The sequence below is a fragment of the Pan paniscus genome, chromosome 8, assembly GCF_029289425.2.
Source record: "Pan paniscus chromosome 8, NHGRI_mPanPan1-v2.0_pri, whole genome shotgun sequence".
In the NCBI taxonomy this organism is placed as follows: Eukaryota; Metazoa; Chordata; class Mammalia; order Primates; family Hominidae; genus Pan; species Pan paniscus.
Window position 1 is genome coordinate 29,796,061 of NC_073257.2, and position 22,594 is coordinate 29,818,654.

Sequence of the window (22,594 nt, forward strand, 5' to 3'; positions counted from 1 at the left end):
CGGGGGCTGGCATCTGAATACATTACAAGCAAGTCTTGTAATTGATAGCAGTGTATCCCATTCTAGTGTAAAGCCTTGGGTAGTGCTAGATCAGTGAATTTGGATAAAAACTTTTCTATACTGTTTCTAGTCTTAAAAGCACTTTTAAACTTGTTAGAGATGCGGGTCCAAAGGAAGTCAGAGAAGGAGAAGGTTACAAGCATCAGGAGTTGGGATAATTGTAAGTCACAGTTCTTTTGTTCTATTTAATTTTTTACACGTTAAGTAGAAGGCTGTGATCAATTTCTGAGCACAGGTCTCATTTCACTGTTGCACCAAACAGAGCACTGAAGGATTTCTCTTGTGCTTGGGAAGATCCACAGGGTACTTGCCTTGCCTGAATTGAGCTCGGAAGCCTCTGTTCTGTCTGGAAGGGCCAGACTGAAATCTCAAGAAGAGGCTGTTTCCTGAGGAGACGATGGGGTTAGCCAGCTGCTCCCTTCCACACGTCCTGGCAAGGCGGGACATTGTGGAGCTTAAGCCATCGTATGCCTACAAGAAAGGAGACAGGGCAAACAGTGGTTCAGATTCACATCTAGAAGGCCTGTATTCCACGAACTGTCTGCACGCCGATGTACTAGTGGATAATCACACGTTTGCTGGATCTAGGGAAACTGGCTTTATTTTCTTGTCTTTTCTCACAGCTGTAACAAGTCTTTGGTCATTTCTAGGGATGCTGACGTGAATTTCGGCAGGACTTCCTCTGTCAGAGCCACTATTAGATTTCTTGATATCTTCATAAATGCCGTCCCTTCCACACTCCTCTTCCTCCCCAACCCCAGTGTAGTCACCTCACAGGCCATGCCCACAACATGTGCTGGAAATGTGTAATGCAAGAATAGACACATGAGAAAACAGATGAGAAATAATGATGAGTGATGAGCATTTGTTGTCAGAATCCCGACATTGGTTGGATCTGTTTGTTCTTCATAAGTTTCGTGATAGGGTAATGCTCAAGAGAAGAGAAATGGCAGAATTCTTTTCAAATGATAGGGGTGATATAAGGCTGATTTAGAAAACTACCTCTCTCTCTTTTTGCCCGTGCATGGTGGCTCACATCTACAATCCCAGCACTTTGGGAGGCTGAGGCGGGTGGATCACCTGAGGACAGGAGTTCAAGACCAGCCTGGCCAACATGGCGAGACCCTGTCTCTAATAAAAAATACACAAATTAGCCAGGTGTGGTGGTGTGCACCTGTAGTCAAAGCTACTCGGGAGGCTGAGGCAGGAGAATTGCTTGAACCTGGGAGGCGGAGGTTGCAGTGAGCTGAGATCCCACCACTGCACTCCAGCCTGGGCAACAGAGAGCGAGATTCTGTCTCAAAAAAAAAAAAAAAAAAAGGAAAAGAAAATTACCTCTCTCTTTTTAACTGTTGGTCTCTGTCTTGCCTAGTGCCATGCTGGGACCTAGCTGACCCTCCAGACATGTAATGAAATGGAATCTATGTCACATATACCTGAAATCTCTGTATTGATTTGTAAAATTTGAAGCTTACTAATTTGCTTGGAACTCAGTGTCTAGATGAATTTTTGAATACTCTTATGTGTAAATCAGGGGGGAAATGAGTTCCTTTGCTTGGATGATTAATAATAACTCCCATTCATTAGTGCTTACTATGTGCCAGGAACTGGATTCAGCCCTTCACGTACACTGTCCCATTTTATCCTCCCAAATTTCTTTCTGTTTTTAAGAACAGGACAACAGAGGCACAGAGAGCCTAAGTAATGGGCCCAAGTCACACAATTCCTAAGAGGGAGCAGGTCACGTTGAATCAGACCACTAGATTCCAGAGTCCAGAATTGAAACCCTTTCCTCTTGTTCACTGCAAGGTATCAACTGAGCAGGACGCATGCATCAACCTGCCAACCATTAGAATGTGACTGAAAGTATGAAGGTAAAATATGGCCATTTCATTAAAAACAAATTGTCATTTATATTTCATAAGAAAATCTTGGGGAAAAAAATAGAAAGTTCAGAGATTCAATGTAAGGAAGGTACTTGCAAGTGACTTTAAAAATCTGGTGATGATCATAATCAGTGTTCTGTTTAGCTCACAGGTATGATTCTGCATGTTCTCTTTAGCCACAGGTATGATTGGCAGGATATTCTCAGTTTGGCTTATACAAGCCCATGAATCAAATATCAATAGGATTTTTAACTTTCTGAGGAGCTAAAGCTCTTACAATAATAAGTTTAAAACAAATGTGGGTCTGTTCTGGAGCAGCAATTCTTTTCTTTTTTATTATTTAATGTTCAAAATTTAAATATATATATATTTATCTCCAATAAATGAAACCTGATGACTGATTTTCATTCAACAAAGATTGATTAAAAACTAAATTCCATTTTTCTAACCAATTCAAACTATAATTTCCAATCTAGTATGAATGCTTCCTTTGAACACATTAAACACTGTAAACAGTAGACAAAATGACATTTAAACCATCACTACAAAACCTCTTACTACATTCATATTTGAGTCTACTCTCAAATATCACCACCATTGGTTTAATTCAAGTCTTTATTATCTCTATACTTGGTTTTATGCTGTCCTAAGGTTATAGATACAGCATCCTAAGCTTTTAGTAATATTCTATTAATACTGTCTTAGTTTTAATAGCAAAGGATAATGAATACCTTCTTAGAACATCTGTGGTTACAGAGTATGGAGAATATACCAATTGAATCTTAAGGCACAGACTATTTACTTCTCTCAAGATAATTTATTCATTTATTTGCTTAGAATAGCATTTTTTCATTTTTATAAAAGTTTAAGATTCAATTTTATGAATATATATAGTTTATATTTATTTTTTATTTCGGTTTTAACTGATGCATACTAATTGAACACATGTATGAGGTATAGTGTGATGTTTCAATACACATATACATTGTGTAATTATCAAATCATAGTATTCAGCATGTCCATCAATTCAAACATTCATCATTTATTTGTGGTGAGACCATTAAGAATCCTCTCTTCTAGTTACTTTTAACACACTATAATATTTATAAACCATAATATTGTTTACTGTGGGTGCCCTACTGTGTTATAGAACATCAGAACTTATTCCTCTTACCTAACTGTAATTGTGTACCCTTTGACAAATATCTCCCCATAATTTCCTCCCTGTTACCGTCCCCAGCCTCTGGTAACCACTATTCTACCCTGTACTTGTGCAAGATCAGCATTTTTACACTCCACAAATGAGTGAGATCATGCAATATTTATCTTTCTGTGCCTGGCTTATTTCCATGAACATAAAGTCTTTCAGGCTCATCCATGATGCCACAAATGACAGGATTGTGTTCATTTCTAAGTACCATCCCATTGTTTATATATATCACATTTTAAAAATCTATTCATCCATTGATAAGTCTTTTTGTCTTCAAAAGAAGACATACAAATGACCAACAGGTAAATGAAAAAATGCTCAACACCACTAATCACCAGTGAAATCCAAATCAAAGCCACAGTGAAATACCACTTAATCCCAATTAGAAAATAACAAGGGCTGGTGTGGATGTGGGGAAAAGGGAACCTTTACACACTATTGATGGGAATGTAAATTGATACAGCCATTATGAAAAACAGTATGGACATTTCTCAAAAAATCAAAAATAGAGCTACCATATGATCCAACAGTCTCACTCCTGGGATAAACAGACAAAGAAAATTAAATAAGAATGTTGAATATATCTGCATTTCCTTGTTAACTGAAGCACTAGTAACAATAGCCAAAATATGGAATCAACCTAAGTGTCTAGCATTTCTTAATTTTTTAAACTAGTGGAACAATGGGTTCTATGGTGTTTATAGACTTCTCAAAAAAGAAAAAGAAAAAACTCTAAGATTTTGCAAGTCCATGGACTCACAAAATAAGACTCTTCTGGTTTTAAAAAAATTTTCTCCGAAATTCAAAGGTCCAAGGAGTAAGTACATATTGTTTCTTCCCTCTCACCGTCCTTGTTTTCAGTCTGAGTGGTTGGAATCCTCTCAAGGGACAAGAGGAAATAAGGGGAACAAAAGTAAACTAAAACATTAAGGCTGAAATCTTCAGAAAATCACCCGAATGACCCATTTCCTTGGGGATCCTTTGAAAGGGGCACACCTAGAAGCTTTACAGACTTCCCAGCTATTTCCCCTACCCCCAGCCCCTGAGGTCCTGGAATTACAAGACCTCTGCTAAAATTCATCTGGCTGAAGTAATACTTCACAAGGAATGGATCAAAAATAGAAGGTTTTCTCGAGACCAGCCTGGCCAACATGACAAAACCATGTCTCTACTAAAAATACAAAAAAAAATTAGCCAGGCATGGTGGTGGGCACCTGTAATCCCAGCTACTCAGGAGGCTGAGGCATGAGATTTGCTTCAACCCAGGAGGCAGAGGTTGCAGTGAGCCGCGATTGCACCACTGCACTCCCTCATGGGTGACAGAGTGAGACTCCATCTCAATAAAAAGAAGGTTTTCATGTGTCCCAGAATTCAGATTACATACCAATAACACCCCAAATGTGATGAGCATGTTATAATTTTACAAGCTCCATCACAAACATCCTAACCTATGTGATTTTCTATAAAAATAAAGACAGGGAGGCAAGTGCGTAAGCTATTAAACTACTGTCTCATTCAATGTAAGCTAGTAAGTCATCCAAGTTCACATCACTAGTGAGTAGCAGAGTCTTCTCTCTCCAAATTCTAGATTTACCATGTTACTTCTCTTTAAAATGCTCATGACACACCTCAGTCTGCTTCTTTGTGATACCATAGAATACCTGAGGCCAGGTGATTTATAAAGAGCAGAAATTTATTTCTAACAGTTCTGAAGGCTGGGAAGTCCAAGAACAAGCTGCCAGCAAGTTACAGCCGGGTCTCTCTGCTTCAAGGTGGTACCTTGAATGGTGCATCCTCTTGTGGGGAGGAACATCATGTCACCAAGTGGCAGAAGTGCAGAAGAGAGAGAACCTGCTCTTGCAAGCCCTTTTTATAGCAACATTAATCCATTCATGATGGCAAGGCTTTCAGTACCTGAACACCACTCAAAGGCCATACCTCCTGACACTGGAGGAGGTATTAAGCTTCCAGCACACGAACTTGGAGGGGACACATTCAAACCGTAGCATTATAGTTATTAAGTTTTATGTACCTAATTGTCATTTTATGAAATTTTAAAACCTCAGGCTATCAAGGAGGGAGAATATTTTTAACAGATTTTGAAATATAAATTCTTTCATTTGAGTGTTTTTAACACTTATAATATCAAAGCAATAGTCTCAGGCTTCGTGTGGTGGTTCACGCCTGTAATCCCAGACTTTGGGAAGCTGAGGTGGGCAGATCACCTGAAGTTGGGAGTTCAAGACCAGCCTGACCAGCATGGAGAAGCTCCATCTCTACTAAAAATACAAAATTAGCCAGGTGTGGTGGCACATGCCTGTAATCCCAGCTACTCGGGAGGCTGAGGCAGGAGAATCACTTGAACCCAGGAGGCGGAGGTTGTGGTGAGCTGAGATAGTGCCACTGCACTCCAGCCTGGGCAACAAGAGCGAAACTCCGTCCCAAAAAAAAAAAAAAAAACAAAAAACAACTCACATTTAAAGTTTCAGTTTATAAAATTCCACAAGAAAAGCACTTCAAGGAAGAAAATATGAGAAACCTTGCTCCCATTCATTTACAATTCTAAAGTCATAAAAATTATCAATATGAATTTCCCCTTAACTTCCATTTAGTTCCCAAGGCAAAGCTAGCAAATGATATTACTATTGGATACACATATATTAATATAACATATAATTCTTACTTAAGTCTACTGCCAAGAGTTTGCTAGGCCTCAGCATTGATTTTCCGATCGTTACTTAAGTGGTAAAAGTCAGGGCAATATACAAACAAAATAAAACTTTATACATGTCAACTAATTCATTTCTAGATGATAGTAATAAAATAAAAATTTGAAGTTGAAGCCACAAAATAAAAAGTGGCCACTGTCCCCCAGAGAATTCTAACTGCCGAAGCTCTTAAAACAGAGGCAGATCTAGTGGAGTGGTCATTTAATTTCTACAGAAAAGTTGACCAGTCCTTTTGTAAAATATCCAGAATTTTATAAAATGCCAAGATACTAACACACATATTCAAAATACATATGAGGCCGGGTGCAGTGGCTCACGCCTGTAATCCCAGCACTTTGGGAGGCCGAGGCAGGTGGATCACCTGAGGTCAGAAGTTTGAGACCAGTCTGGCCAACATGGTGAAACCCCATCTCTACTAAAAATACAAAAACTAGCCAGGCGTAGTGACGTGTGCCTGTAATCCCAGCTACCTGGGAGGCTGAGGCACGAGAATTGCTTGAACCCGGGAGGCAGAGGCTACAGTGAGTGGAGATGGTGCCACTGTACTTCAGCCTGGGTGACAGAATAAGACTCCATCTGAAAACAAAACAAACAAAAAACCCCCACAAAAACAAAAAGCTTAACTTTATTATATAAAAATAGACTTTTTAAAAAGTACAGAACCTGGCACATACAGGCAATAAATGTTTGATGAACAAATGAATAAATGAATATGTATGACAGTTGCTGGTCTCTAAAAATTGAGAACTAGGGTTGAGGAAAACCCTGGGCTAAGAAACAGCTGTCCTTGCCCTCATGGATTCAATGCTGTAAACATATAGTAGACACAATTGTGGGTAAGAGGCTATTCACAGGGGGACAGAGGTCAGCTCGGCTGCTTTCTGGGCAGGCTTCCTATATTCCAGGTCTGAAGGAGAATGAAGGGGCCCAACCACAGGGCACAGCCAATGTCATGCACTCCGCTCCCGGGGGCCCTTCACCAACAGGGTGAGAGAAGGCAGAGGCAGAATGTGGGCAGAGGACATCGGACCCGTCCCCAAGGCCCAGAGTATTCTGAACACATGATATATTATGGTGCTATCAAGTCCCCTCCACATCGTCAGCTCTAGCCAGAAGTGAGAACTAAGCCAAACATTTATGAAATTTCTTTTAATTATTATTATAATTATTATTTTTGTAGTCAGGGTCTTACCCTGTCACCCAAGCTGGCATACAGTGGTGTGACAGCTCACTGCAGCCTTGACCTCCTGGGCTCAAGGGATCCTCCCACCTCAGCCTCCCAAATAGCTGGGACTACAGGTGTGCACCACCACACTTGGCTAATTTTTAAATGTTTTGTAGAGAGGAGATTTTGCTGTGTTGCCTAGTGTGGAACTCCTGGCTCAAGCGATCCTCCCACCTCAGCCTCCCAAAGTGCTGGGATTATAGGCATGAGCCACAGTGCCCGGCCTTAATTTTCACACCTGATGCTTTGATACCTTGAGGAGATTTGCATAAATGTCCATCATTTCTAAAGTTAACACGTGTTCAACTTTGTCGCATGTCAAGTGACACAGGAGGAAAACCATTCAAGTGAGAGACCAACATCCCTTCCTGGTGGCATTTCTAGTTCTGGAGGCCTGTGATCATAGTTCTAAAGAACGGTAATGTGGGAAAATAAAGAAGCCAAGCAAAGGGAACTTTTTACTTCTCATAAACACCTTTGTCGTATAAATAAGCATTATTTAAAAGTATGTTGCATTATTTAAAAGTTGGTGGCAGGATTCCTTTTAGAGGGAAAAGCAATCTCTTTTTTTTTTTTTTGAGACGGAGTCTCGCTCTGTGGCCCAGGCTGGAGTGCAGTGGCGCGATCTCAACTCACTGCAAGCTCCGCCTCCCGGGTTCACGCCATTCTCCTGCCTCAGCCTCCTGAGTAGCTGGGACTACAGGCGCCCGCCACCGCGCCCGGCTAATTTTTTTGTATTTTCAGTAGAGACGGGGTTTCACCGTGTTAGCCAGGATGGTCTCCATCTCCTGACCTCGTGATCCGCCCACCTCGGCCTCCCAAAGTGCTGGGATTACAGGCGTAAGCCACGGCGCCTGGCCGGAAAAGCAATCTTTATTGACGAAAATATCTTCATAGGCTCTCAGAACATGAGTATAGTAGGGGAGGTGTTATTTTATGTTGTTGGGGACAAGCTGCCCCCTTCTCTTTGCTTCCTCATCTGTTGCTAAGTTTCTTAATCTGCAAAATTGGATTAATATGAATATACAGCTCATACTGTTCACAGGAATGTTAAAAGATACAAATACTTAGGAGAGTGGCTGGCATGTAGTAAGCATGTGATAGATGTTAGCCTCTAGTATCAAAGTGAGACAAAGTGGGAGCTAAATTGCTGTGTAAGAAATGAAGTAGGGAATTAGAAAGCTATGGAGGCAAAAAAGAAAAGAGAACCAAGGGGTGGGGGGGGGGGGGGGGGGTTGTCCAGAAATACGGGTAGGTAGGAGTTGGAGAGATAAGAAATGAAAATTTTCCAACTGGAGATTGTAGGTGTGGGGGGTGGTAGGCAACTTCTGACCCAGCTCTCAGTGAGCCCCACATCCTGGTATTCATGCCTCTGTGTAATCTCCTCCCTGGCGTATGGATAGACCTCGTGATTTGTTCTAATTAACAGAATACAATGGAAGTGATAGTCTGTCACCTCCATAATGTGGTGAGAAAAGATGGTTCCTGCCCTCTTGCTAGCACTTTCTGTCTTGTTGGACTCTCTCTCGTCCTCTCTATTGCTTGCCCTGGTGAGCAAGGTGCCATGTTCTGAGATACTCCGTGGAGAGGCCTGTGTGGCAGGGAGTCAAGGGAGGCCTCAGCCAACAGCCTGCAAGGAACTGAACCCTGTGTACATTCACATGAGTGAGCCAGGAAGCACGCAGGTGAGTGGCACCTGGCTTCCTGACCCACGGAAACTGTAAATGTTGTTGTCTTAAGCTGGTAAGTTCTGGGGTAAGTCTGCGGGTATGGAATGAAGAACAAAGGCTTCCGAAGAATGAGGCTGTCCAGTGCTGTATTCAAGTCACATGCTGTACTGCTCTTTGCAGTAACCACCTCAGAGACCTCACCTAAAAATGAGGGTAGGTAAACTCCCCTTGCAGCCTCATAAGGTTATTGTAAAGATCAAATAAGACAATGTATTGAAAGTTTTGTGGAAACTGATTACAAGTATGAAGGTAAGTTTTTCTCATTTCGTTCCAGAAATTCTCATATATACATTTCTTTTTTCTTTTCTTTTCTTTTTTTTTTTTTTTTGAGACAGAGTCTCACTCTGTCACCCAGGTTGGAGTGCAGTGGTGCTCACTGCAACCTCTGCCTTCCAGGTTCAAGTGATTCTCCTGCCTCAGCCTCCCGAGCAGCTGGGATTACAGGTACACACCACCACGCCCAGCTAATTTTTTGTATTTTTAGTAGGGACAGGTTTTCTCCATGTTGGCCAGGCTATTTTTGAACTCCTGACCTCAAGCAATCCATCCACCTCAGCCTCCCAAAGTGCTGGGATTACAGGCATGAGCCACTGTGCCCGGCCTCATATATAAATTTCTAACGAAATTTAACAACATACAGAAAAGTTAAAAGCTAGCAATTCCACTTCTGCAGGTTTACACTAGAGAAAGTCTTAGGTGGTTACATACAGATATTGCTACAAGAATATTCGGTACAAAAAGTTGCTAAGGAAAAATATTGCAAGCAACTTAAATGTTCATTAACAGGAGAATGGGCAAATGACTTGTGGTGCATATATAAAATAGAATGTGTAGTGACTAAAAGAATGCATTAGATCTGTATGCGTTACAATGTAGAAAATGTGAAAAACAGAATAATGAGTGAAGAGAGCAAGTTGAAGAAGGATATGTAGCGTGTGACATGATGTACATAAAGTCTTAAAATATGCAAAATAATATTTCATAGTGTGTATGGATATATGCATATAATGAAAAAACTATAAAAACCTTCATGGGAATCACAAACCAGAAATCTCATTAGCAGTTTCCTCTGGGACGGGGAACAGGGCATGGGATCAATGATAGGAGCACGTGGGACTTCACCTGTGTCTTGAACAGTTCATTTCTGTTTGGGAGAAAACAAAAGAACTTGAAGCAAATGTGGCAAAATATGAAGATTTGGCCAGTCTGGACAGGGAGAAGTTTTTGTATGTTATATACTTTGTATGCATTATATAGTCTGTATTTCTCTACATACTTAAAATATTTCATAGTAGAGTGTTCAATAAAGAAAAGAAAAGCTATATAAAGGAAATAATAGGAAATGTACTAAGATTCACATATAAAGATACTCCTCATAGCATTGTTATAACAAGAAAAGAAAAAACCCATTAATAATCCAAATGGTTAATAATAAACCATGGCTAACTGAATTACAGCACGTCCATTTCATTGACTAGCCAAAGAAACTATTTAAGAAAATTTCAAATAATATGAAGTGAAAAAGGCAAGATATAAAATTATATATAATATTATCGTAACTATGCATGTTTGTGTGTACATGAGTACGTGTATATATTTGTATGTGTGTGTTTGTGAGGGAAATAAACCAAAATTTCAATAGTTTGTATCTATATTGTAATACTAAGGATGGCATTAATTTCTTATTTCTTCTTTTCTGTATTCTACAAATTTAATATGAGGAGCATGTAAGATTTAAATATAAAATCTATATTAAAAGTTCTTTAGTGTTTCATCACTCAGACGCATAAGTGATTACATACAGACATGAAAGGGCACTATTCATATAACAGCACTGCAGTACCCAAGCCAGATGGCTACTAATGCCAGTTAATCTAGCCTCTTGCTGCCGCCAGGAATGTATCAAGTTTAATGGACGTGGCTTCTGTTTTAAGATCTCCAAAGCATCTGTTCACTGCCTAATATCTACAACTGTGCCCCAGTCCTCTCCCCTAAGCCCTAGGCTCGTATAGACAACTGTATCGTAGACATCATCTCTTCCATGTTCCACAAACCCCAAAAATCAGTGTCTCAAACTGAAGCCCTCTTCCTGTCCCTCTCATTTCTCCCTTACCTACATTTCTTGCCACAGTAAATGCCGGAAGCATGTACCCAACGGCCAGACCGTTTGGGGAACCGCCCCCATCCCTGCTACATGTAGTGGATCAGCATGTTCTAACATCTGTTTGTCCGATGTATCGCTTGGCTCCTTCCCTCTACTTCATCCATGTCCCTCTCTGGTGTCTTGGTGTGGGGCCTCATTACATCTTGCCTAGGCCACTACAACACCCTGAAATTTCCCCTGCCTTCCGTTTGTGTCTTCCTTCCATTCAGTCTCAAAACAACTCAGTGCACAGCGTGCGCTTTCTAAAATGTAACATCACATACTAAAGTAAAGCTGAGCATACATTTTTAAACTGCACGAAATAAAGACCAGTAATCACGCATGCTTTGCCTAAGCACTAAAGACCACGTGATTGACATGGACGTGATGCAGAGCACTTCAGCGGCTGCCCCTCTCTGCTGTAATCAAAACCCTGGGGTGATTAAATGGCTCATGACCACCTGACTGAAATGTCAGTCATCGTTTGCACCCCTCATGACTGAGGGGGAAATGAATTGTAGCTTCCTCAGTAATATCTGTATTTTTATTTCAAAAAAAAAAAAACAGGAATATATTCCCTGAGATTGTTGGAAAGTAGGAAGTGAGGAATTTTTTTCTACTGGATTTTTTATCTTCTTGTTTACTAAGTTTCATCTTGCTCAGGGAGAAAATTTTTTTTAAAGATTCCTTAAGATCTTTAACATAGCGTTAATAGTAATAGAAGCAGGAGTCATTGTAATAGAAAAATTAGGAATAGCAGCAAATACTTATCTGAACCAGACACTGATCGGTACTTTAAATACATTTGTTTACATTTGATTCTTACAGTTCCACTTCGCAGCAGGGAAAACTGAGCTCTGAAAACATACATGACTTGCCCAATCACACGCTTAGCAGTGCAGAGCCAATATACAAACCCCATCTGTCTGACATCCGACCAAGTATGATTAAACCTAGAGAAAAGGTGAAATCAAGTTGTATTCATTCAGTGAGAATGTTGAGAGACCTTGATTCTGTGAAGCTAAGTGAGATATTCACGGTCTCCAAGAAAGAAAACCACAGCAGCTCTGGAAATAGGGTGGGAGTCCCCCATCCTTTGCATTTGAACCTGCAATCAAGCATCCTCAGTAGCATTTGAGAAAGTCTTGTATTGGGCTCCTGTGGCTTTCCAAGTGGTTGGCATCTGTCCTGCATTCCATTCCAGTGAATGTGCATGAGATTCCCAGCATGGCTCACTTAGCAGAATGGGTAACAAAGAGCACAGTGTCTGGGGTCAATACATAAACCCAGAACTTCTATCGTTGCCACATAAACTTGATTCTATTCCTGGATTCAGATATGAAGCTCCTCCTTGTCCTTCTCTGGTCCAACCACCATTCTCTGGTCTAGTGTGGCCTCTTTCTCACCTGGACCCTTATGCTTTACTACATTTTTTTTTTTTCTGAGACAGAGTCTCGCTCTGTCGCCCAGAATGGAGTGCAGTGGTGCAATCTCAGCTCACTGCAGCCTCTGTCTCCCAGGTTCAAGCAATTCTCATGTCTCAGCCTCCAAAGTAGCTGGGATTACAGGCATGCACCAGTACACCCAGCTACATTTCGTATTTTTAGTAGAGACAGGGTCTCACCATGTTGGCCAGGCTGGTCTTGAACTCTTGACCTCAAATGATCCACCCACCTTGGCCTTTCAAAGTGCTGGGATTACAGGCATGAGCCACTGTGCCAGTCCCGCTTTGCTACATTTTTAACTCCAGATGGTAACACAGGTCTCCTGCCCTGGATTGCCTTTGATCTTAGCAGGGTGCAAAAATGTGGTGAAGAATAAGACATTTAGGGCACAGGAGAGATAATTCACATGGAGGTGCAAAGTGATTTTGAGGATCGAGAGTCCATGAGGTATTTTCGCATGTTATAATATGGCGGTATAGCTGCTAATGGAATTCCCACTTTGGAATACGAACTTCTCCAAAATAGAGGAAACATTAAGTGATAGGGAGGGAAATCCCTCAGGAAATTATACAAGCTGTTACAGTCATAAATGTGAATGCAGAAGGAAATGAAAATATTACTCATTATAGCATCTTTTCTTGGGGCTGGGGAAGGAGGAAGCATCAGTTTCCTTTGTCAGTGATTTTTTGCCAGTTACGCTCCTTGGAAATTCAATACTAAGTTCAATTCACAACCCCACATCTCATATCACGATGCGTTCACCCCTATTTCTTTGTTCTACACTCTCCCACTCAGTCTTCACATCTTACAAGAGACTATAAACTCTAAAAATTTGCAGTTGTTGTGAGCACTGACTCAAAGATTCCTGGAAATGTTGACATGAGAAGAAATCTAAGACGCTCGTTTTACTTTCACAAATAAACATTTAAGGAGAGTCTGAGCTGAAATGGAAACCAAGCCAAACCAAATCCGTGTCCACAGATTGAGAGCTGTGGCTTCAACTCAACTCTTCCTTCATCTTGCAGATTCAAAGCACTGGCTCAGCATTTGGTTGTTAATAAGACACCTGCACCAGGACGCAAAGTAGCTAAGCATGTTGATACAAATGCAAGTCACAAGATAAACGTTTGAAAAAGATCATCCTCAAGTATCAGATGGAAACAAAAATTCCTGTGGTGGGGCGTAAAGGAGGGAGGGAAGAAAGAGAGAGTGAGAGAGAGATAGATGGAGGAGAGAGAGAAAGAGACAAAAAGGGAGAGTGAGAGAGAGATAGCTGGAGGAGAGAGAGAAAGAGACAAAAAGGGAGAGGGAGAGAGAGGAACAAAGAAAGGGAAAGATAAGAAGAGAAGGAGGGAGAAAGAGAGAGAAGGAGAGACAGAGGGAGAGAGAAAGAAGGAGAGACAGGGAGAGAGAGAGAAGGAGAGACAGAGGGAGAGAGAGAGAAGGAGAGACAGGGAGAGAGGGAGAAGGAGAGACAGAGGGAGAGAGAGAGGGAAAGAGGAAGAGAGGGAGAGAGAGCAAGAGGAAGAGGGAAAGAAAGAGGGACAGAAAGACAGGGAGAGAGAGAGAGAGGAAAAGAGAGGGAGAGAGGAAGAGGAGGGGAGAGAGAGAGACTGGTTTCTGTCATGGATTTGTTTGTAAAACAGTAAATATTTAAAGAAGACTTGTTTCCATCATCTCTTTGAAACCCAGAGTTCTATTATTCCTGTGTCTGTTTGCTCTGCTTTGGAAACGATCAGTGTTTTAAAAGGAAACACATCATGGGTGGTGTATTACAAAAATACAACAAAAGAGGATGCTGCGTTAGGTATCTGCCCTGTTCCACCCTGCATTTTATTGTCGAATAATGGAACAACAACAGACACTGCAGCTTTGGGTGGGAGCACAGGGAATTTTTTTTTTTTTCTGGATCACATCAGACACTTTTCTTTCTTTCTCCTAGATAGACACAAAAAGCTTCAGAAGTTACTAACCATATTGCTTTTGCTTTTGCTTTTTGGTACCAGGCTCTGTTAGCCCTCGTTTGTGTTTTCCTCCAAATGAGAGGCAGGACCTGGACCATGGTCGGCTTGCTTTGAGCTGCTCCTTGCTGATTCTCACAAAGCAGACATTCCAATGATCTGAGCAAAGAGGATGCTGGAAGCAGAGGTCAGGAATCTCCAGGGGCCAGCTGGTGCTGCTGAACGGACTTTCCTCTTCCTGCTCTCACACTGAGCTACAAGCAGCCTTTCTAGGAGATCAATAAGAGCTTGCAGAGCTACATGAATCGAAGACTTAGAAGAAAGGCTCTAATTAAGCAATTAAACTGTCAGTCAGAGGTCACTTTAATACTCAGCCTTCGTGAAAGGAAACGTAATGAAGCCACTTGCGTGCTGACCAGACAAGGCCATGCCCAGCCGATGGGTCCCACAGCTACCTTAGCAAGAAATGCTCCTGATGTGTCACTGAGGAGAGCCCAAGGTTAATTACACCAGACACTTGAAGGTGACTGAGCAGAAAGTGCAAATATATTACCAAATGTGTTGAAACCTGCCTGCAAGTCCAGCTTCCTGATTAGCTCCCCTCGATGCCATCACAATTTCAATAGAAGTCAGAAAATCCAGTTTTTCCCTTTTCTCATTATAGCAGCATGCAATTCTAGAAAACGCACTTCTGTGATGTTATCTAAGTCCTCATGTGGCTCACAACACGAAGACTGTATATCAATAACAGTGCCAGGGAGTGAACTGAGTACAGCACATTCCCGATGGTGTCCTCTGAGATTTTCCACCAAAGCACTGAGCATTGCAGGAGCAGAGATGACAAAAATTCATTTATTCAGCTATGCATCTATTAACAATTCATGCATCAAAAACATTGGTGCTTTGGCGATATAAAGACTACTGCTGTGGGTTCTGTGAAAGAGGATGGAGGCTGTGTATTACTGCTCCATTTTTTTTTTTTTTTAGATGGAGTCTTGCTCAGTTGCCAGGCTGGAGTGCAGTGGCACGATCTCAGCTCACTGCAGCCTCCGCCTCCGGGGTTCAATTGATTCTCCTGCCTTAGCCTCCCGAGTAGCTGGGACTACAGGTATGCTCCACAAAGCCCAGCTAATTTTTGTATTTTTAGTAGAGACAGGGTTTCACCATGTTGGCCAGGATGGTCTTGATCTCTTGACCTCGTGATCTGCCTGCCTTGGCATCCCAAAGTGCTGGGATTATAGGCATGAGCCACTGAGCCCAGTCTACTGTTCCATTTTTAAATGTTCATTTGTTTCTTCTACTTGGCGAATTTTGCCTTTGTTTCCATGACACCAAGAGTAATGGCTGTTACATGTGGGCTTAGCTTGCCTCAATTTGGAACCTATGGGGACTAGGCCTACTCTAAGAAGAGCTTTCTATTGTATTCCCAGAAGAGTATGGGGATAGTCTTGTAACCCAGAGATCATGTGAAGCCTGGTGGCTGCCTGAGGTTGACTTCAACTTTGAGGATGAAACCACCACTGACGTCACTGGGCCCTCAGTGGCCATTTCATCTGCCATCTTGTCCTCCTTTTCTTACCCACAAATGCAACTCCTAACTGAATCCTCTTCCCTAGTTTTCTTCTTTCTGCTTGTGTTCCCCAGGCACCTGATTTTCTAAATAAGCAAACTAAGAACTCCAAGCCATGAAGAGGGTGAGGGGTGGTACATGTCCAGAAACAAGCGCCTGGCAGTGTCTGGTACATATTTGGCACCGAAGGGGAAAGTAATGAAGGAAACCCTGACCTCCTGGCTTCAAAGCAAGGACACTTTCCATTTCATATTTGAATTCTTAACACTTTTCCTTCTATTGACAAATGAAGGCTGGGCTCATCAGATATAGAAGTCAAAGTGGGCTGGGCACGGTGGCTCACGCCTATAATCCCAGCATTCACACCTGTAATCGGAGGCCGTGGCGGGTGGATCACCTGAGGTCAGAAGTTCAAAACCAGCCTGACCAACATGGTGAAACCCCATCTCTACTAAAAACACAAAATATTAGCCGGGCATGGTGGCACATGCCTGTAATCCCAGCTACTTGGGAGGCTGAGGCAGGAGAATTGCTTGAACCTGGGAGGTGGAGGTCGCAGTGAGCTGAGATCACGCCTTTGGACTCCAGCCTGGGCAACAAGAGTGAAACTCCATCTCAAAAAAAAAAAAAAAAAAATCAAAGTGGCTCCAGCCTGATACTAAGTTTATTTTCTCCCTCTATTTTTCCAGTCTGCCATTCCGTTTCCTGTACATAACTGCAATTTTTATATTTTACCAAAATACTTATTCACTTCGTAGGAAGCATAAGGCTTTCGTTTTAGTGCTGATCCTGCTGTTAATTTCTACTTAGCCTTGACCCTGACATTTCTGGATCTCAATATCTTTTTTATTTTTTTAATTTATTTTTATTTTTTGCACTGCCCCACCTCCACCTCAATGTCTTTTTTTAAAAAATTAGGTGACAACAGCAAACGAACTCTAAGCTTTCTTCTTCCAACCTTAACATTCTATGTATCTATAGGTTTATGACAGTTAATCATATATTAAATCATATTTAACATACAGCTAAATTACTATTTCTTCTTCTAACAACCCAAATTGTTATAGAAGTTTTGAAAAAACAGGATGGCTGGTCCCATTCCAGCATAATTTTCATTGGTATTTAAAGAGTACACTTGAACTCTATTAAAAATCTCCTGAACCCCAACATTATCTGACAGCATCACTGGCGACTGAATATTTTTCTCTTTGCTAATAACTCTGTCTAAGCAACAGGACCAGGACATTAACTTGTATGTCTCCAAAATGAATGATTGGCTTTATATGAACTGAGACTGCAGAGATATTATGTAAGATGTTGGACTTTGGGGTACGTTTCCCATCCAGTGTCCATCTGGCTGTAAAGATAGAGGGCTGGTGCTTCAACGCCGGCCTTCATGAATCCCTGGACAACTAACTGTAACTGCAAGCCAAGCTTCCAGCCTTGCCAGGGCATTGCCTGGTGTGGTTCCAAACCTCTGCAGACCTCCTGTCCCCTTAAGTGGGCACTTTTGGCAAATATATAGCAGATCTCCACCCCAACTTACCTGGACAGTCTTGTTTTCTTTTAAAACTTCCTTATCTTTTTGTGAAGTTGATTTATAAATCATCCAAGAAAAAATGACTTAGTTTGTATACAATTTATGCAATTTTTAACATAATGAATTTATAAATCAGAAAAATCTTGTGCCAAGCCATGGGTTTCAATTTCTTACTCTAAAAAATACAAAATGAATAGAACCAATCTGGTGCTTCTTGGTGTCTCTGTCCTGAAAACATGATTTTCTCTATTGTTCGCCTGGCTCTTACAGTCAGCTGCTCTTTTTCCACCCTGCCCTCTTGATACAACTTAAATTTCTCCATTTTTTTTTAAAAAACCAACTCTCCACTGATTTTGGTTAACCCATTGGTTACTGCCCATTTTCTCCTTATGCCACTCATTTCCGTAACTCTGGGGAAAAGCTCAGAAGCTCCTGCACCTCCTAACCACTGTGACCTTGAGTCTTCCACCACCACCCGCCACAATCCTGATCCTTGCAGGTTATTAAAGACGGAATCCAGGGGCTTTGTTGCAATCCTCATGCTCGTTGGTATCCTGCATGGGATTTGATACCTTTGATCACCCACCCTTGAAATTCAGCTTCCCTCGTGGTTTGAATGCTACCACTCTCTTCTGGTTCTCTGCCAAGCACTCAGCGCACCTCCTCAGCCTCCTCTCCTCTGATCTTTCATCCACCCGTTACATGGCAGTGTTTCCCCAAGAGTTGGCTTGGCCCCTTTCTCTTGGTAAAATACTCCTAAAAGTGATCATACCTACTCCCACAACTTTAATAACCACCCAATATACAGAAATTATCCTCAATTGTATATGTCTAGCTCAGATCCTATCCCAAGCTCTGAACTCTTATGTCAAACTATATAATATTTAAACCCAAAAGTTTACAAGTCAAACTCACTATCATCTACTCCCTTTACTCAGTTAATGGCCTCATCATTCACAATTTTTTTTTTTTTTTGAAACAGGGTCATGCTGTCACCCAGGCTGGAGTACAGTGGTGTGATCACAGCTCACCGCAGCCTCGACCTCCCATGCTCAAGCCATCCTCCCACCTCAGCCTCCTGAGTTACTGGGAATACAGGTATGTGCCACTTTGCCAGGCTAATTTTTTTATGTTTTTTGCAGAGATGGGGTCCAGGCTGGTGTCGAACTCCTGAGCTCAAACAATTCTCCTGTCTCGGCCTCCCAAAGTGCTGGAATTACAGGTATGAGCCATCATTCCCAGCCATTCATTCATTCTTCAAGCAAATAGCCTTCCCCCCACCATCTCTATCACCAGCCCCACCCACCACCATGTAATTAGCCTCTAATTCTAGTGACTGCCACCGTGACAGTTCTCCACGTGTCCCTGAGCTCTCCATGTGTCCCAAGACCACTGCCTACTATGAGACCTTATCACCTCTGATCCAAGCTTTTTCCATTGCTTCCCAAACAGACATGCTACCATCTTTCTTTTTCTCTGCCAACCCATTCTTCACACACTGCTGCCTGTTGTCATTGTAGAATACAGCTCTGAGTATGTTATTCCCGTTTTACAGAAAATTTTCACTGACTCCATACTACCTATAGGATAATTTCAAATTCTTAACTGGAGCAGAAGAGAGCTCAGATGTCTTCTGTAGCCCCTTGGTCTCCACATGTTTCCCAGCATTTGTTCACGCTCCAGGGACAACACTCTCATTTTTTATTCCCAAATGTGTGTGCACCATTTCCCCATCCTTCCCTTGCAGCCTCCTCTCGTGGCCTCACTGCTGCATTTCTACTGGCGAGACTCTGCCACTTAAATGTCGCCTCCAGTGTGAACGCTTCCCTGGCTTCCAGGCCCAAATGAATGATGTCGGCCATTTTCACAATGATTCCAGAGCACTGAGTCATAGATATGCTAAATCCTAGGTGCTATACTACGAGAAAGATTCGAAAGTAGGCTCTTCTACTTAAGAGCTTGAGGCCCAGAATTACAGATGGCAAGTCCTGACCCTGACTTCTTTTTTTAAAAGACTTTCACCTTAGGTTCAAGGGTCCATGTGCGGGTTTGCTATAGAGGTAAATTGCCTGTCATGGGGGTCTGGTGTATAGTCTATTTTGTCACCCAGGTAATAAGCAAAGAATGTGATGGGTAGTTTTTCAATTTGCTCCCTCCTCCCAGCTTCCAACCTCGAGTAGGCCCTGGTGCCTGTTGTTCCCTTCTTTGTGTCCATATGTACTCAGTGTTTAGCTCCCACTTCAAAGTGAGAACATGCAGTATTTAGTTTTCTGTTCCTGTGTTACTTCATTTAGGATTATGGCCTCCAGCTCTAACCATGTTGCTGAAAAGGACATGATCTTGTTCATTCTTGTGGCTCTGTCATATTCCCTGGTGTATATGTAGCACGTTTTCTTTATCCCATCCACCATTGATGGGCATCTAGGTTGATTCCATGCCTTTGCTATTGCGGACAGTGCTGTGATGAACACGGGCATGCATGTCTGACTCTGACTTCTACGTGCATTTCTGCTCCTAGTATTCCACGCTGTCTCTTCTTCTAGTCCTCATTAAATGAACCTCCCCCAAAACACTCACCATCAGCAGCATCATAATGGCTAGCACAAGTGGAGAACTTTCTATGTGACAGCAAGCAGGTCATCTATATTATCTCAAATACCTAACAATAAATCTGACCCAGGTCCTCTTATTATCCCCAATTCCATTAAGGAAACTGAAGCTGAAAGATTAACTTTCTTCCAAAGAACACAGCTAGAATATCACAAAGTCCAGGCTCAGCCCCAGATCCACCCTATATTAGAGCTAGATTTCTTAGCTGAAGCACTGTGCTGACTCACACTATCGGTGTGGCTCACCTTTTATTTTAATATCTTGCCTGGGTGCTTAGAGGTATTTGCTTCTAATGTCTCTTCTGCCCACTGGCTGGGATTTTCCAACTACAATTAACTCTTTTTTTTTTTGAGAGGGAGTCTCACTCTGTCGCCCAGGCTGGAGTGCAGTGGCGTGATCTTGGCTCACTGCAAGCTCTGCCTCCCGAGTTCCCGCCACGCCTGGCTGATTTTTTATATTTTTAGTAGAGACGGGGTTTCACCATGTTAGCCAGGATGGTCTCGATCTCTTGACCTCGTGATCCTCCCGCCTCGGCCTCCTAAAGTGCTGGGATTACAGGCGTGAGCCACCGCGCCCGGCCTACAGTTAACTCTTGAACAACACATGTTTGAACTGCCTAGGTCCACTTAAACACAGATTTTCTTCCGTCTCTGCCACTCCTGAGACAGCAAGACTAGCGCCCCCTCCCTCTTCCTGCCCAACCCACTCAATGTGAAGATGATGAGGATGAAGACCTTTATGATGATCAACTTCCACTTAATAAATAGTAAATATATTTTCTCTTCTTTACAATTTTCTTGATAGCATTTTATTTTCTCTAGCTTACTTTGTTGAAAGAATACAGTATGTAATATATAAAACATATAAAATATCTGTTAATTGACTGTTTATGTTAATGGTAAGCCTTCTGTCCATCATAGGTATTAGTAGTTAAGTTTTGGGGGACTTGAAAGTTGTATGTAGATTTTTCACTGCACGACAGGGAAGCAGGGGGCCAACGACCCTAATCCCAGCATTGTTCAAGAGTCAACTGTACTTCATACAGCATTATCTGATTCTGACAACTTGTTTGGACTATTATTACATTTTATATTTTGCCTTACCTACCAGCCCAAACTCCTCCCAGCACTTGTTTTTGAGTTTATTTTCCATCTCCGTGCCTAAGACCCGATCACATTTGAGGTTTCACTCCTGCTGTTTCCTCCTGCTGCACTTTGTTAAGCCAAGCCCAGCTGCATGCTGAAATATGGCAGTGTTCATAGAAAACCTTGTCTGTGTGTTTATGTCCCATGTAGGTGGAAAACCCTCCTCATGACCACAAGAGGGAAAATCCTAGCCATGCTGGCATGCTGTTGACCTAGGCTTTGGTTTGGTGATACACTTTGTATGTTAAATTCCATGGATTCTGCACTGTATCAAAGAAAAGAACACCATGCAGACGAGGGAGGAAACAAGGGGTAGAGCAATACCCACCATAGTCAAAACTATAAGTAGCTTTGTCTCTGGCCCATTCAAACTTCTCTTAAAGACCCTCTTTTTTTTTTTTTTTTTTTTTTTTTTTTTGAGAAGGAGTCTCGCTGTGTCGCCAGGCTGGAGTGCAGTGGCGCAATCTTGGCTCACTGCAACCTCCGCCTCCTGGGTTCAAGTGATTCTCATGCCTCAGCCTCCCAAGTCGCTGGGATTACAAGCACACACCACCACACCCAGCTAATTCTTGTATTTTTAATAGAGATGGGGTTTCACCATGTTGGCCAGGATGGTCTCAACCTCCTGACTTCATGATCTGCCTGCCTAGGCCTCCCAAAGTGCTGGGATTACAGTTGTGAGCCACCACGCCGGGCCAAGACCCTTCTTTTGCCTCAATATTTATTTCACCTTTATTCCTAATTTTTTTTTTTAACAGGGTCTTGCTTGTTGCCTAGGCTGAAGTGCAGTGGCAAGATCTGTGCTCACTGCAACTCCTGCCTTCCACCCTCAAGTGATCCTTTCACCTCAGCCTCCCAAGTAGCTGGGATTACAGGTCTGTGCCACCATGCTTGGCTAATTTTTTAACTGTTTTGTAGAGACAGGGTCTCACTACATTGCCCAGGCTGGTCTCAAACTCCTGGGCTCAAGTGATCCTCTTGCCTCATGCTCCCAAAGTGCTGAAATTACAGGTGTGATCTACCATACACAGCCTCACCTTCATTCTTAAAGGAATTTTAGGAGAGCATAGAGTTCCTGGCTGGTAGTTACTTTTTTTTCTTTAATCTGAATATATCACTCTATTGCCTTTAAAACAATTTTTTTTACTTCCAATCCTGGTTGAAAAGTCAGCGTTTAGTCTCTACTTTCTAACAAGCAATCTGTTCCCCACCTACCTACTCCTCTAGCTGACTGTAACATTTTTTCTTTATCTTTGTTATTATTATTTTTTTTTTTAGAAAAGTACATCATTCTATTTATCCTGCTTTGCTGTTTGGGTTCCTTGAGATTCTATTTTTTT

At 42.0% G+C, this 22,594-nt stretch overlaps 1 protein-coding gene across 1 annotated transcript in view; it reads right to left on the reverse strand.

Annotated features, from left to right (window-relative positions):
* The window catches only part of CUBN (cubilin), a 314,944-nt gene that overhangs the window by 129,086 nt on the left and 163,264 nt on the right, over positions 1-22,594 (reverse strand). The window contains exon 33 of the mRNA XM_003831178.7: positions 372-531. Coding sequence (XP_003831226.3) covers positions 372-531 — 160 coding nt within the window. The remainder of the gene's footprint in view (positions 1-371; positions 532-22,594) is intronic.